This window comes from Buceros rhinoceros, unplaced genomic scaffold (genome assembly GCF_000710305.1).
Source record: "Buceros rhinoceros silvestris isolate BGI_N320 unplaced genomic scaffold, ASM71030v1 scaffold16344, whole genome shotgun sequence".
Lineage (NCBI taxonomy): Eukaryota > Metazoa > Chordata > Aves > Bucerotiformes > Bucerotidae > Buceros > Buceros rhinoceros.
In genome coordinates this window covers 20,081-35,862 of record NW_010407819.1, presented here as the reverse complement: position 1 = coordinate 35,862, position 15,782 = coordinate 20,081, and the positions used below count along the sequence as shown (strand labels likewise).

The 15,782-nt window shown below is 44.4% G+C and overlaps 1 protein-coding gene across 2 annotated transcripts in view; it reads right to left on the bottom strand.

The window, feature by feature from the left end:
- Positions 1-374: 374 nt before the first annotated feature.
- Positions 375-15,782, bottom strand: part of LOC104492128 (neuron-specific protein family member 2) — a 35,314-nt gene continuing 19,906 nt past the window's right edge. Inside the window, exons 3-4 of one of the 2 annotated variants that reach the window (XM_010134639.1) lie at positions 2,661-2,771; positions 375-1,116 (exon numbers count right to left, since the gene is read on the bottom strand). In XM_010134639.1, coding sequence (XP_010132941.1) covers positions 925-1,116; positions 2,661-2,771 — 303 coding nt within the window. In that variant the 3' untranslated portion in view covers positions 375-924. The remainder of the gene's footprint in view (positions 1,117-2,660; positions 2,772-15,782) is intronic. The other variant, XM_010134638.1, reaches the window with a different exon arrangement.

Below are 15,782 nucleotides of genomic sequence, written 5' to 3'. Positions count from 1 at the left end.
ACCACCCTCAAGAGGCTCCTCAAATTCATAACAGCATTTCTCTGTCTCAGGAGAGAGGTCCCAAACGATGAAGCCTCATGTAAATTGCCAAAGGTCATGAAGGAAACCTGTGCCAGAAGCAGAAATAAAGCCCTAAGCTCCTGACTTCTAGTCCTGAGCTCAGAAGTATATTCATGATTTCACCACAGTAGCCGCTGTCTGCTTCCGTCTGCTCCATATGCAAACAGCAACCAGGACTTCAGGCTCAGAGCCCAGCCAAGACCACCAGCATAGTGACGGCTCATTACGAATGCCTAGATCTTTCTGGGTTTACTTAGGCCACTGCGCTGGGGTGTGTGCGCACGTGTGTTTGCACACGTGTATGTTTGAGGGAGGAGGGGATGCTTGTATTTCTCTATCAGCAAATGAACACTGACGCTAGATTCAGTTTGACAGCAAAATATCCCCCCTTTGGCAAACTAAACAACATCACAATGTCTGTACCAGGATTTTGCTACCCCTTCTCTTGAAACCATTTCAGATGTTCCTTCAATGCATGTCAAGCCTGTGTCAGCTCAGCTTTCCAGCAACGCCAAAACTTTGCGGGATTCTCTTTGCTGCTTTTATCCTCTCTGGCTGTTTATCTAATTTGCTTTTTTTGTTTTTTAATTTCTTTTTCTAACAAATAGTTAAGCAATGATTTAAAAATATTTTTACATCGTAAGTTACAGTCAACATCAAACATGCCTTTGTACAAGAGCTCGACTCGGTTACAAATCAACGAGAACAATGCACAAAAAGAAATATCCATTAAGATGACTCCTGCACTGGGGTTTTATTTATTCCTGTCATGCTGTTAGCACAGCACCCTCAGCTAGAGCAATGCAGTATAGACCTGGTGTTGTCCTCCGACCCTCCCACTTTGCCCATCACCACTCATTAACTTTAATGACCTTCTGTCTTCGCAGCCTTGGCTTCGTGGTTTACCGATCCTGAAGACAGCCAGGGCGATACAGCCCGGGAGCTGGTCTGCTTGGCCATGCTGTAGTGACTGATGACGGTGTAGAACCTGCCCCGGGAGTTGGAATCCTGTGCGGAGTAGTACGCATCCAGCGAGGCTGGGATGCACCGCTTGTGCTGGAAAGGGAAAGAAAGGAAGAGTAGTGAAGAATGGTCCCGCCAGACTCTCGCTTTAAAAATCTCCAGGTTAGCTGTTCGCACAGATGATGTTTGACTCAGACTTGCTGCAGCGAGAGCATCTGCTGCACAGCCCCGATTGCCTTTCAGCGCCATGGGAATGCACAAAGTTTGGAGCTGGGCAGCAGCCTTCAAAACCTGTTGCTATTGGCAACCCTGATTGCAGGCCAATTTCATCCGTGGAAGGGAACTGGGGACCGTAAAGCGAAGGTCTGACTGGTTTGGTACGTTACTGGCATGCACAGGGACTGAGACCGCTTGCTGGAGTCCTAGCAGGGCTGGCTGAGCAGCTCTTATCATGTGCCGGACTGAAAGCTCCATACAGTGAAGACCAGAATTAATCCTCAAACAAGCAGAGGACAGGCAGAGTAAGCTGCTTACGTGCTGCTCTGTTACTGTGTATTATCTCTGATCTGTGTAACCATCACCTTTTTTGGAATGGTAGGAAGCGTAGCTCGACTGAAAAGCCCTTGTCAAAGCTCTGGTCTGTGCAGACAGTGCCCAGGAATCTCCACTGCACTAGTGCGGACACTTCTGTGCTAAGAACTGCACAGATAAAACAATTTGCTTTGCACCAGCTGTAAAAGAGCAATCAAATGGTGATGAACGTTGGACTGGTTGGTACTCGCCAGAGTCGAAGTAGCACCAAGGACACAAAGGGCCCCAGGTACAACTAGCATTATTAAACTACAAGATACCTCAACTCCTGGGTCAGCGCAACTAGCTGAAATCTGAGTCCAAAACCTTTGATCTTTTCAGAAGCTCAGGACTGGATCTGATTCTGAAATTCGTTACTCCATCCTAACTTCCTTTTTATACAACCCAAGAGAATAAGTCACAAAGACTACTACACCAACATCCTTACTCTATTTTCTGGTCCACAGACTAGCCCCAGTGTGGTCAAGACTCCCAGGAGTTTGAGTTTATTCACAGTAAGGAGTCAGAGAACTATTTTGCAAACCTTATTTTTTTAATCTCGACAGACCAGGCAAATTGTTCTCCCTGAATATTCAATACAAAATCTCTGGGCAGCAACAAGTTATATGGTTTTGTTCTTGATAGAGGCTCAAAGACACCTAAAAATGAATGACATGGGCAAATCTGGACTTCTCCCACAAAGGACACATGTGCCAGCACTCTGGGAGTCTGCTCTGCATTAAAATGCATGTCAGTAAACCTCAGACACATGAATGTGTGGGAAGCAAACGCAGGATTCCAGCTGCAACAAATCCATTCACAAATATGAGGGATTGTTCGTGAACATCTGTCTGTAGTGTTCACCAAATGCTAATCCCAACAATTACAGTGTAACAGTAGCTGATGGAGGCAGATGCAAGTCCACATTTCCCATAACACTTTTCCCATTTCAACACATTCTTGCCAAATGTTCTGTTTGGCCTGGTCAAAAAAGCAGACTAGACCATAACCATGTAGTCAATTAGAGACTATCATTATCGCAGGCAATTCCATCTGAAGTTCCTTACCTTATAAACAAATCCATCTGGGCAACTGTGGTCATAAGTAAAGGCTTTGTATACCACAAGAAACACTATGCAGGCAAGGAATGCGAGAGCCAGACTTATGAGAATAGTGACCTACAAAAGAGGGATAATGTTACTCTACATATGTTAAAATGGCATATGAGCACACTCATAATTAAATGACTTACAGTAACAGCCATCCTAACAGACTGCAGTCTTCACTCCACTGTGCAGTACTTAACTAAGCATGATAATTGAATGAACGCTAGATCCAAGAGCCCTGAATTCTCACATCATTTCCATCCCCCACAGACCTTCAGGAGTGCACGTTCCTGCGTTTAACCCCTTGCAAATGTACAGATTTTGCTGTTCTCAGTGGCTTTGTGTTCCCACACTCTCAGCTGTCCAACCAGCAGTATCGTCTGTTGGCCCAGCAGGATCCACCAGCAACCAGAGCCACATTCGTGGTCTAATCTGTGCAGATAAGCTGCCTTATAACCACAGTGAGATCCTGCTTTTCTGATAGCAGAAGTAGGTGGGCAGGCAGGAAGAATGAAGCCTGAGTAGCAACATCCCTTTGTGCCCTCTGGGCGGTGTGACAAGGATAAATTGCGCCTCAAGTACCTCGCAAAAGATAGGGATGGAGAAATGGAATTCTTCTTTATTTATCAAAGCTCAAAAAGAATAGCCCCACTACCAACAAAGCCCAGTTTTTAAATCCCACAGCATGTCCAAGAGCAGGTGCAAGTGTTGGAGGTAGCAGACATAATATCCTCTTTGGGGCTCAAATACTCCCCCTCTCCTCATTGCCAAGCAGGTTACTTTCCTGTACCATTCTGTTTCTTTGCCACAGCAACCTTCACTCCAGCCCTTCCAGGTCCCTTGTTCATTCAACAGCAAGTTTTCCAGATCTCTGGACTGAGACCCTGATACTTGATTTTAGCTGAGCTGTGTCCTCCCCAAGAACTGAACAAAGGTCTCCCCTTCCCCAAAGCTTTCTTGGTCCCAACTGGTAATTCTGCAAATGCAGCATAAATGGCTCTGGACTTCTCCTGCCTGAATTACAGCAACCTGTCAAGACTGCTGTCTCACACTGATCAGGATTGGCATGGAAAAATATCATAACCCCTGGGGCTCCATGTTACCATGCAAACTAGAGCTCCTAATCAAATGAACTCACTTACAGAGGTGACGGGAGTGGGAACAGCAGTAGGGGAAATGTTTAAAGCTGTTGCATGGCCAGCAGCACGGGGAAGGCACTGCAGCAGCTCCCCAGTTTGCTCTGGCTCACTGCGACTGAGCACCAGCAGCACACATTTTGCAGGGTGTCTGCCTGCGCAGGAAGCAGCTGCAATGTTCCTGTGCTCAGTGAGCTCTAAGAGCTCACCCTGAGGAAGCTCCTATAGCAGAAGTTTGAGGTCAGGCATAGGTTTACAGGAAGGACAGTGATCAGTGACGCTTTTTGCTACCAGCAACCTCAATCTGTTTGCTTCAGAATCCCACTTTTTTATCACGGCACCAGAAGCCAAGCCCAGGGCTGCAAATTTTCCCTGGTTACAGCAAAAGCCATCCACTGAGAGAACTGCAGTGGTGGGAAGTGGCAGGGACTGTATGCCCGCCCTACACTAATGCCCCTGCCTGCCTGCAGGCATTCTACCACGTCACCATGCACGTGCTCATCCTCCAAAACATGTCCCCACCCCAGAATCAGGGCTGCACCCACCTCTGCTAAAGGCATCATTTATTGCCCTAACAAGGAAAAGACACAAAGCTCCATCTAGTCATTCTAGCTTTTTAAAGCTCCATCTAGTCATTCAGGGCTCATCCACCGTTTTGTTGTTAGTTATGTCACAATCCTCTTCACATTCTTGTATGGGTGTTCAAGGAAATGGAACAGTAGCTACAGGCAGAAGCTGTTCCTTAACGAATGCACAGGAGACTGGTGATGGTAGAAAGTGGGAAAACACAGAGATAATTCCTACAGTACAGTGGGCAGGCTTGTCAGGAACAGAAGCTAATAAGGAGCAAGCTGGCCACATCTCAGAGTTCATCAATAAGATATTATTAATAAAACAATAATACTAGGTAATACTAGTAATACATCAATAAAGAAGCTTAATATTGGTTCACACTGAATTTTGCACTAATTCTCTCCTTCAGCCATTCTAGGAGCTGTAATTCTGAGAACCTGTATGATATGCAATCCCTGCACAGACTCAAAGGGGCCACTGGAACTGCTTGCAATGTAAGAAAAGGCTTCTCACCCTCACCAATCCTGCAGAAGGATGCACTGCCTGGTGAGATGTACTCCTGCACTGCACACAGCACGTTGGGACTGTTACTTGGAGAAGCTAAGGCACCCCTGGTGAAGCCACCTGCAGCGCTGGAAGATCCAGAGCTACAATTGTGGTGACTGTTTTAAGACAAAAAGAGCGAGCTGAAGGTAAATCTGCATGCATGTTGTTAAATCTGACCCAACACACCCAGTCAAAACTCAGGAGAGAGAGGTGTGGAGACTACATCTAGCAGGAGAGATTCACAAATTCATTGTTAAGTCAGAATATTTTAGAATAAAGTGTAAAAGGTAAGAAGATTGGGGCTAACAGGCTTTTCCAATGATGAACAGGTCACTGGAGCCCCAACCTGCCTTTTAGAGTAACTGCTCATATTAACCTCCTCCTTGGGGCCTAATCTGCTGCAAAATGGGTCAGTTAAGCAAAAGGCAGCTGCAGAGGGGGAAGCACTTACTGCCAGATCTCGTAAGAGAACATATGTAAGAGAGTCCTGGTGTGCTGAAATGGAAGCTACTAGAAAAGGAGAGCAGTTGTAGGAATTGCACTGGTCTGACCAAGACAACAGGGGCTCTACCCCCTCTCCATCAAAGCACGCTTGCCTGCACGTTTGAACAGAAAGTTTTCAGACCATCCTTCTGGTAGCCCATGGGTTCCCAACCTGGGAAGCCATTCTCCTTTCATAGCGCTGAAGAGGAAGAAGTCTTAGTTGGATTCAAGGGAGATGGAAATGGAATTTGCCATGATTTCTGCCCCAAAAAGTAGTTATATTACACCTGAAAAAAGGGAAAAAGAAGTCACTTTGAAAAAGTATTATCAGAAGGAGAGAATTCCTGGATTAAGCATGCAAACACTCTCTCCTTTTTCCAACAGGAGACCTGAGAAAAGATCCCTTTGTAGAAAAGCATCTCCCCCTGTAGAATACATGTTCATCAACTCTTCCCCATTTAAAAGGGGAACACGGTAGGCTTGGTACTTCTGAGTTGGGAAAGTAAGAATTTATGTAGTAATACAAAGATGACAATGAGGTAAGTTCCCTTTGAGGTTAGTTTGAAGGCACTAAAGCAAGATGCACACCTTGCTCTACCAAAGCCAATGCTCAGAAGGCAGCCCTGGCTAGAAATTCAGAAATAAGGAATGCTCAGCTCTCCAGAATGGCTGCTCTGCTCTAAATACAGTGCACAACGAAAAAAGAAATCTTGCCTAGGTTAAGCTGAAGGAACAAACTTGTGCTCAGGGCAAAGGAAAAGAAAAAGAGCAATGAAATTACACTGAATGCATAGAGCGTAATTCAGTGAGTACCTCTTGTTCCTGAGAAATAAGCAGCTGCTCAACCACTAGCTTTCTTTAGCAAATACAATCTTCATCATCAGGGCTAGCAAGAGCTGCACACCAGCAGGACACATACACCCTGTGCTATGATTCCCCCTGCCCTAATAACTACCTGGTCCTTTTCCCCCTCTCTGCATCATCATTTCCTCCATCCCAGTAGGATACATCAGGGCTGACCGCACACAGGGAAGGGGCTGTGAAAGGGGAATATCCCTAAACAGTCAGATGTTTCCCTCACCCAGAATGACTCCATGTTTGCCTTCCCCAAGAGATGCCACCAAAGCTGCTTTTAAAGCTTCTCACATTGAGCCAGTTAAATTAGCCATGTTCTTCCTTTAGCCTTCAGAAAAAAAGAAAGAACCGAGCTGTCCAGAGCAAGCATGAATGTCCCTTCTTTTGCTATATCCCACGAACATGCACAGCCTATGGAAATGACCGTCAGCAATACGATTTGACTAGTTCCTTTCCTCTTGTCTGCTCACTTATCCCCTAAAACCAGTAAATTCCCCTCTGCTCTCTCGCTCTGCTCTGGCAAAGTGCTGACACCCAATTCATGACCTCCCAGGAGCAGGTCCCTCCGCTGAGCTCTCTCCTCCCTCAGGGGTGTAACTGAGCCTGTTCTCACCTCCCTCCTGCCCTTTCATGCACTGGCAAAATTACAGTGTGACACAATATTACACATGATGATACATAGCGCAAAATTGCTCTGGGATGAAATGTCATGTAAGATGTTAAAACCCAGAAGAAAGGGAAGAAAACCACCCCCTGGATATTTTGCCATGCCAGAGCTAAAGACCTACCTCTCTAGCTATTCCAGAGTGTACAAAGCTTCATTAACATTCAAACACCAAAGAATCACAGAGCTGCAATACCTAATAAACCTCCACTTTTTTTTATGATTAACATGAACCTTGGCAGTCTCTACGCAATATAAACACTCACAGAGGGGAAATAAAATTTAGTGAGCAGATAAAACCTAGAAGTGCTGCAGGCATGAGTCTGTCACATGTGACTGCTCGAGCGGGTAAAAGAAGGGGGGGAATCAGCCTGCCTTTTCCCGAAAGTCTTACATGACTCCCATAGGCTCCCTTAGGAGGGGGAAGTCTGCTGGAATGGAGAAGAGAACATCATTACCACACCAAAAAACTTCCCATCCTCCACAAAACATAGAAAGGGGCCCTTAACATCTGTCAAAGATGATGTCACCTCTAATCAGTAACAGTCTGCTTGGCTTGTTTTCTCCCCACCTTTCCCACAGATGAAGTACATCTTGCATTTTCACAACAGCATGGATAAAAATTGTGTGTGCATATATATATATAAAAAAGTTGCCACTAGGTTTCGCTCCATCTAATTGCAGTGGAGTTCCAGTTAACCTGACTTTTATGCTGTCCACCAACGTACTCTTCCTACTCTCTTTGACTTCAGCAACTGACCATGTGGGTTAGGGGTTGTTTTCATCAAAAATTCCCTTTTTCCCTCTCTAGCTATAGTGAAAAGCCTTATTTAAAAGCAAACTAGAGAGCAATACCCCATCCAAACAGCATTGTTTCAACAGCTTTTTCCATTGCAACGTTTCTACATATTGTTTTCCTTAGCAAAAATTTTCTGGTTTGAGACCTTGGTTTTCAGAGAGAGCACTTCACTCCCCAGAGAAGTCGACAAGAGCAGGGAGCTGCTGGTCACTCCAAAAATCAAGCCTTAGGGGCTTTGACAGCAGTATTGGTACCTGCTGGGCTACAGAGCCTGCAGGTAGCTACACACCAGCACAGGGCTGTTACTGACTGTCACACAAACCAGCGAGGTGTTTCGGTGCCTTAGAGTCCTGGAACGCTCTGGAAATACCTGGGGTTAAAAAGGAAGCAGAGAAAGGTGGATCCTGAGCAGAGGCTGATGGGGATATGACTGCACAGAGCAGATATTCACGAGGAAGGATGTTCAGGCAGTGTAGGTGGGGGAAGGGTCTGTCAGCAGATGGCAGTTCCCTCAAATTTATGCACTGTTTGAACTGAGTTGACAAATATTTTTTTTCCCAGTGGGGACTGGATGCAGACGGCTCTCTATTAGTATTCAGCACCCGACCTGTGCTGGTGAGTTGTGGGGGTGTGGTTTCGTTCCCACTTAAGCCACATATTACTTGCATTAGCAGCTGGAGGAACATAACTTATAATCATTCCACCTTTATGTTGTGTTTGCAGGCTCCACTGATGCTGTCACACACTGCAAGGACTCAGCATAAAAATGGTAAAAAGAAATTGGAGAGAAAAAAATAATATGGTCATTCAAATAAAGCCACCTCACAGTGAAACACAGAGGACGACATCCTACAAAACTGTGAAGTAACACCTTCTGAAGAAGTAAAAGGTTGTTTTTTCTAACCCAAACCACAATTAATCAATTAAATTAGTCACAATTAATCTATTCACTCTGTGAATCTAATCAATTTACTCTGTACAATACGGTCGGCAGAAGGAGCTCAGTAAGATTCCAAAAGGATGAGCCATTCGTATGGAAAGCCACCACAGGGGTTGAATTAGGGCTTAGTAAAACAAAAGGCACAGCCCCCTCTTCCCCCACCAAATTCTCCTACTTGATGGCATAAACCAGTCATTTAGACCCAGACCCACAAAGGCAGTCAGGTGTCAAAACCTTCTTTCGTTTCCTACAGGATACTAGAATCAGCAGGCACCTTCTGGAGGCTTAGGTGTCTTCAGAGGGGTAAGAAATTGTCCATTTTGGGTTTTCACACACTGCTCTGACACATCTGCCTCTGGGTCACTAAAACGGGTTTCCAAATGAGATGGTCAGTTCATCTGGCACAGCACTGCAATCCTTGTGCTCCACTGCTAAAGCTTAAACCCATCACTGCTCATGCATGGGCAGCAGCTTTATCAGATCTTGTCTAAAACCCATTTGGAAAGATCACTGTGCTGCCCCTTCTTTGGGGGCAAAACAGCTGCAATCAGCCCAGCACTGGAGGAACTCGGCAGGTACCACCTGCTGTCTGTGGATCAGGCATAAGCCCCAGGTGCCCAGGCATTTGAGACCACCCTCCATTTTCCACTTCAGTGGAGCAATTCTCAGGATGCAAACAGATGAATGATGAGATCTCTGTTAATCTGTCTGAAGAAAACAGCGCAGAGTATCTCTCCTGTGCTCACGTAACTCTTGTGAGAGGTAGCAAGCAGGGGTTTTCATCACTGGGGGTGATACTTCCTAGATATCAAGCACGACTTTTTTTCTAAACCTGGCAAATAGATGTTTGCCTCTGGACACCTTTTGGACTGCTCAGAGCAAGCAATACATATGCTTATATACACTCAGAAAGGGAGCACAGCCAAGAAGATGCCACAACCGGGAGAAGCATTGCTGTCTATAGGAAAATAAAGCAGACAAGCAGCACCCGGAGAAGAGTTAATGCTCTCAGAGTGTAGAGTGGTGTGTTACTGTGAAGGAGATCAGTTTAACTGCCAAGTAAAGGACATTTAACATGGAAAAATCCCTACAAAATTCTGCACAGTCTTCCTAGTCTTAGCAGCTGTAATGTGAATAAGGTGAACACGGGACCTAGAAGCCAGATGCCTCAGACCATTCCCACACCACAGTCTCACCCTCTTCACATTCAAGTTTTTCACAAAAAAATGCCACCACTTATGCCACATCTAGTTCTCCAAGATACCTTCAATGTTGCTGGGTATGGAGAAATTTTGTGACCTTTAACAGGTAATTCAGTTGAAGAAAGGAGAGTGAGAAATTCAGGAGGGTAATCCTTTCCCCTTCATTCTATAACTTCTTCCAGCTGATCATGAGATGTAAGATTGACAACATTAGATCTCGACATGAAACCTACAGCTCAGGTAAAAGACACAGGAGCACTTCCCAGCTCCAGATCCAGCTGTCTGTCCTGGCTAACTCCCACCTGTATGCCAGCATGAAATCCAAGTGTGAACCTCATCACTTGAATCCAGATTGCTATCATAGGAAGGCTCAGGCATGTAGGCAGGGAGGGAGCCACAGGCTAAAAGGACACTTGGATGGATCAACCAGGGGGATAAGAAGCCTGAAACACTCCTCAAGATGAGCTGCTCCGCTGTTTAGACTCAGCCAAAGAAATGGTGCACTGCATTGCCCAGCATACTGTTACACAGCCTGATCCATTCTGCAGGTAAAAACGATTTGGCTGCACTTCTTCAAAATGGCATTTCACTCTCGATTGTTAGTGATCTTTTTGTAATAAGTTGCTGATTGTGCTGATTTTATGGCAGCAGCTTAGCCTCTGAAATTTTGAAAGGCTAACTGCAAAGAAGTGACACAATTGGGTCGTCATATTTGCTTGGCACTGTTCAAGAAGATGTAGGATTTGTCCTTCATTATTACAGCACAGCTTCACTCCAGATGGTGTCCAGATTCTTAAGTAGTATCTTATAAGATGCTCTGTAAGAGGGAAATGTCCTTAGTCACGTACCTAAACCTTCAGAGCTATGGGAAAATACTCGTTAGTGCTGCATGGCTTCTTTCATGAAGCTAAAGTGGTTTTTCAATCCTTTATCTTAGAATTCATAGCCATAAACCAATTTGGCCACAATTCTCCTGAGAACACTGAACACCATCCATGATAATGGTATAATCTTGGGGTCCCAAGCCATCTCATATCTGCTCCACTATTTCATGGGTTTCTTTCAGCCCAGCAATCAAAGTCCAAAAGACTCACAGAGTGGAGAAAAGAGAAGGTCATTTTTCCAACTACCCTAAGCCCCAAAGGTATCCACTTGAACCAGCACTAGCTGTCTCTGAGCCAGTTTGCTCTCCCAGCCATGTCGCCATTGGCTCTACCCATCTCTGCACACACCACCCCACCACGACTACACCAGTGAACCTTTCCAGGTTTACAAATCTTAAAAAGAAACGACTGTCTTCTGAGATGACAAAGTACCGACCAGCAATTCCTCTGCTCTGCACCTGGTAATGCTGTGCAGCACGAGTGTGGAACAAGAACACCATGTTTCTAAGCAATTTGTCAAATAATTAAATTATGCACACTATAACTAGCTGGCTCAATTATATTAGCCTGTCTCCATCATGTAATATAATTTCTAGTGGCTGTTTAGGCACTAATAGCCTTAGATCTTTTCAACTGTATCTGGTGCCAGCTGTGGTCTGCATGATGTTTTTCTGTGCCAAGTCGAAGCCCTCAAATGGAAAATTCATGGCTCGGTTTCCAAGACCCAATCCTTATGGAAGTTCTAAAGTGTCATTTCAATAAGGATGCTTCCACCACTGAACACTGGTGAATTTCCACTTAAGTAAATAAAAAGCTCTGGTTTGCTTTTTCTTTTCTTCCATTTAATGCCATAAAAAAAAACCCCTTCAACAGAATAGGATGGTATACTGAGATGTTTTAAAATTGTTTCTAGGAACACCAAAAAAATACATGACCATTTTAGCAGACCATACAGGTATTTAAAGGCCTTTTCCCTCTCCTCCTATAAAAAAATTTTCTTTATTTTCCAGTTATCATAAGCCTTCCATCCTTAGATCTGTGACTCTGCAACCTTCAACAGAAAAGAAGCAAAACCCCAAAATTAAACAAGGAGAGTGACTCGGGAATGCTTCGTATAGAGCTGCTTCTTTTCCCAAAGCCGTGGTCCTAACAACACCTGACATACCATTTCATCAGCTGAGCAATGCTGGAAGAGGCTTCCTCCCAGACAGCTAATTTGAGATGTTTTCTCAGTTAGTGGGATTGCAGCAGATACATCATCTCCACAGTGACATGCTGCAATTTCCCACTGCATGGTGCAGTCTTGGCTGTGACAATTCCTCCAGCCACTTCAGGTGGGACGACAATGGATGCCTCAGCTCATCAAGGGCCCTTTTCAAATGCGTTAACAGGAATACAAGATAAATTCAGTCATCAATTAAACGTCTCCTTGCCTACCCTTTACCAGCCAAGACTCAACCTCTGAAGAGTCTCATACACGCAAAAGCATCCCCTCTCCCTGCTTCCCTCACATTGGACTTGGTGTAGGGACAGCATTGGCAGCCCTGAGGAAAAATGGGTCCAGGGATTAGCACACAGCAACAGATACTGTGGGAAACGCAAGCTGAGCTCTCTGCTCCACTGCTGCCTTTCTTTGATGCTTGACACACACTTAGGGTCAGCTCCACAACTTTCTCCCCACTGGTACTTACAGACACTCCAGCAAGATCCATCCAAAGCTGCAAGTGTCTAAGTCCCCAAAAGCTTGGCTTTTTCTGGGCCCTTGCGTGCAAAAGCACTTGAGCACCAACACCAGGCCACGGCCAAGGATCAGGCTGGTTCTAGGGGAAAGCTGAGATCTGTTTGCCTTATGAAATTACCTTCTTCCACAGGCAGGGCAATTTTCAAAGGAAACCTTTCAGACTTCAGTATTGATGCACCGGGCTCAGGTACAGAATGGTATTCCTCCAGGCACCTTTTCTTGTGTATTTGCCTCTTCCATCACTTTCTGATCTTACAAGTGATACTAACATTTTTCTCATCAGCCACCAACAACAGAAGACTGTATTTAAAAATGCCCAGAACAATTTAAGCTCTTTATATGTCAGGGTAAAAAACAGTCCTCTGCCACTCCCCAGTCCCATGGACTTCTTAGATTAATGAAAGTCAAGCTTGCACAAATTAAAACACCTTTATTCAGTGCACTCTTGTGATTAAAAAAAAAAATCAATTGGAAGTTTGTTCCTTCAAGAAGGTCAACATATTCACATGCATTTCAGCATCTATGTCTACCACCACAGGTCAGGAAATAAAGCTAATAATACAGCAGCATTCATGGTCCGGTATACCATTTTTCTTTAAAAACTTATTATGTGGGTGCTTCACACGAGGACAAAGCGAGGAGTTGGCGAGCAAAGCATCCCCTGGGTAACTTAAGAATTAAAAGCCTTTCCATTTTAAATTAGAAATGTGAAGCTTTATTGCTGCAAATGACTTACAAAAGCTACTCTTTAAAAAAACAAACAACAAAAATGAATAATCTAGACGATTATTGTGCCTTCAAAGGCATGAGGCCAGTTCCATTAGCTGCGGATCTGACCCAACAGGCTTAATACATCTGCAAGTACTAACAGGAGAGAGCTCAGGTCTGTTTAACATTCAGTCAGCAGCCTGGGCTGCATTATAAATAGAGAGAATGAAACATTGAAAAAAAATTGTATGAGTGAAGCATTTCACTTCCCTGATTTTTTTTTTTTTTTAAACATTCTGTGGTTCATGACTGCCAATAGACTTTGCCTTGGCTTCAGTCAGCTGAAAACTCTTTCCTTCTCCACCCCATTCGACCCCTTTTGCTACATTAGCCAAACTAGCATTAAGTGTATGTCGTTCCACCTCAGCTGCTGACAAGAAAATTACGCAACAAATAGGGTTTACCGAGGGGTGGCCGAGGTACCAGAACAAAACATGGCATTGTGTTGTTGAAGACAAAGCTGCAGTGTCAGAATCATTCAGGCTAAATGGAAACTGCAATTACATTTTTGTAATTAGTGGAATGGGTATCTCCATGCATCTCCATTAGGAAACATGTTTCCAAGCACTTTGATCCAAAGCCAAGGGTCAGTTGAGGTTTCTGCTCTCTAAGTCCTTTCTTCCCCCACTATATCACGGTTTAGAAAATTCAGATTCAGCAGGTCTACCCTTAGTCATGTGAATGTTCTCTATGACTTCCATTTTTAGACATTTTCTGCATAGCAATTAACTTTCTTCTTTTCTCCAAAAATCAATTAAAGGAAAAAAATAACCCTGAATAAATCTCTTCAGCTGATTACTCTGTCAGTGCTTGCAGATGGCAAAAATAAAATGTATTTGAGGTGGTTTTTTCTGACTGTGCATTTCTGTAAAAAAATAAAATAAAACAAGAATACACTTTAAGGAATGATCCATTTCATATAAAAGTCATGTCTTTTTCTTTGCTTTGCTAGATGGTCCCTAACCTAATCTTATACAGCACTCTAATATACAATAGTTAAAATATACTTTTCTTCTCTGTGTTTTCAACATGAAAACTTTTCCTGGCTTTATCTTCTTGAGAACTATTCTATACCAGAAAGCTAGGTATAAGCCGGGAACTCTTACAAAAACCACAGCCTTTTACCCTGACAGGGGAAAGCTTGCAGGGTTTATAGTACCATACCTGGGGATGGGATCAGAAACATGTTTTCTGGCAGCTGAGCCACAAATCCACATTCGGTTCATCCTCACAGCTCTGAATTGTCACTGATGATCACAAATGGCTCCATCGATCTACCTCCACGTAGGCTGTGAGACCAACTAGAACAGATAGGACCTATCCTCTTCTCTTCCCATTACAGCCAAAGGAAGAGAAGAATAATTTCTGAGCTCAGGCAGAAAGATGATGAGCAACATTTCTCACTTCCTTTCATACACACAACGGAGAGTCTAAATCCATGCAGGTGGTAGTTTGCATCAGATGTAAGCAGACGCAAAGCCACAGCAATGTATTTGTGAGAACGGAGGAACTGTGACCCTCTGCATTGCAGTGGAAAATATTCAACCTCTGAGAGAATGCAAAGTGGGGATTCAAACACAAGTGACTCCACCGCTGTCTGGAGAAGACTTAGGTGAAGTGAGGGCTGCCTGCCACCCCTGCAAAAAGAACATACCCACTGCCTCGGAGCCCACTGGGAAAGGACATTGCCTGATGATAGTTGAGAACACCCAAATGGAGTGAGTAAGCCCCCAAACCACTCCCTGGAGACTGAAATCAACCCCTTCGTACTGCCACCTCTCCAAGCCCCTGTTGAACACAAGGCTCAAGACGGAACCACTACACACCACCCCCAACACTGCTGCCAGTGCAACAAGATGCCTGAATGCTATTGCCACTGCTCCCCTGTGCCTGCTACCTTGCTGATTTTCCTCTACTTTGTCCCTTGTTCTCCTGGATCACACAGCTCATCCAAGTGCTGTGTAGCCTGGAAACAACATCTCAGCCACATTAGCAATTACCACCAAAGTGAGAAAAATCTCTGTGTATTAGAGCATGCTTCCTCCCTTGAGCACCACTCACATTAGTCAGTATAATGGGATCTTTCAGCAGCCACTCTGCATCTTCCAGATAACCGACGTGATGTGGCAGTTGCCATGGTAACATTGTTATTTAGGGGATTTTCCCCCAGCCACTCTGCATCTTCCAGATAACCGACGTGATGTGGCAGTTGCCATGGTAACATTGTTATTTTAAGTATTAAAAATGAAAATTATCCTGTTCACACTCAGAGGAGTTCTTTCTCTGTGAGTTACTCCTGCCCTGTGGTAACTTAACAATAAAAGGAACCTTTAAATTTATCTAGCTATTGAATGGGCACAACGAAAAGCTCCATGCCATTTTTCTGGGATTCACTCCTTTGCAGATTAGAGGAAGAACTACCAGCATAAAGCAACAGCCTATGGTGAAAGCAGAACATTCTATGGAGAAGTCTGCAGGAACCGTGGCATGGA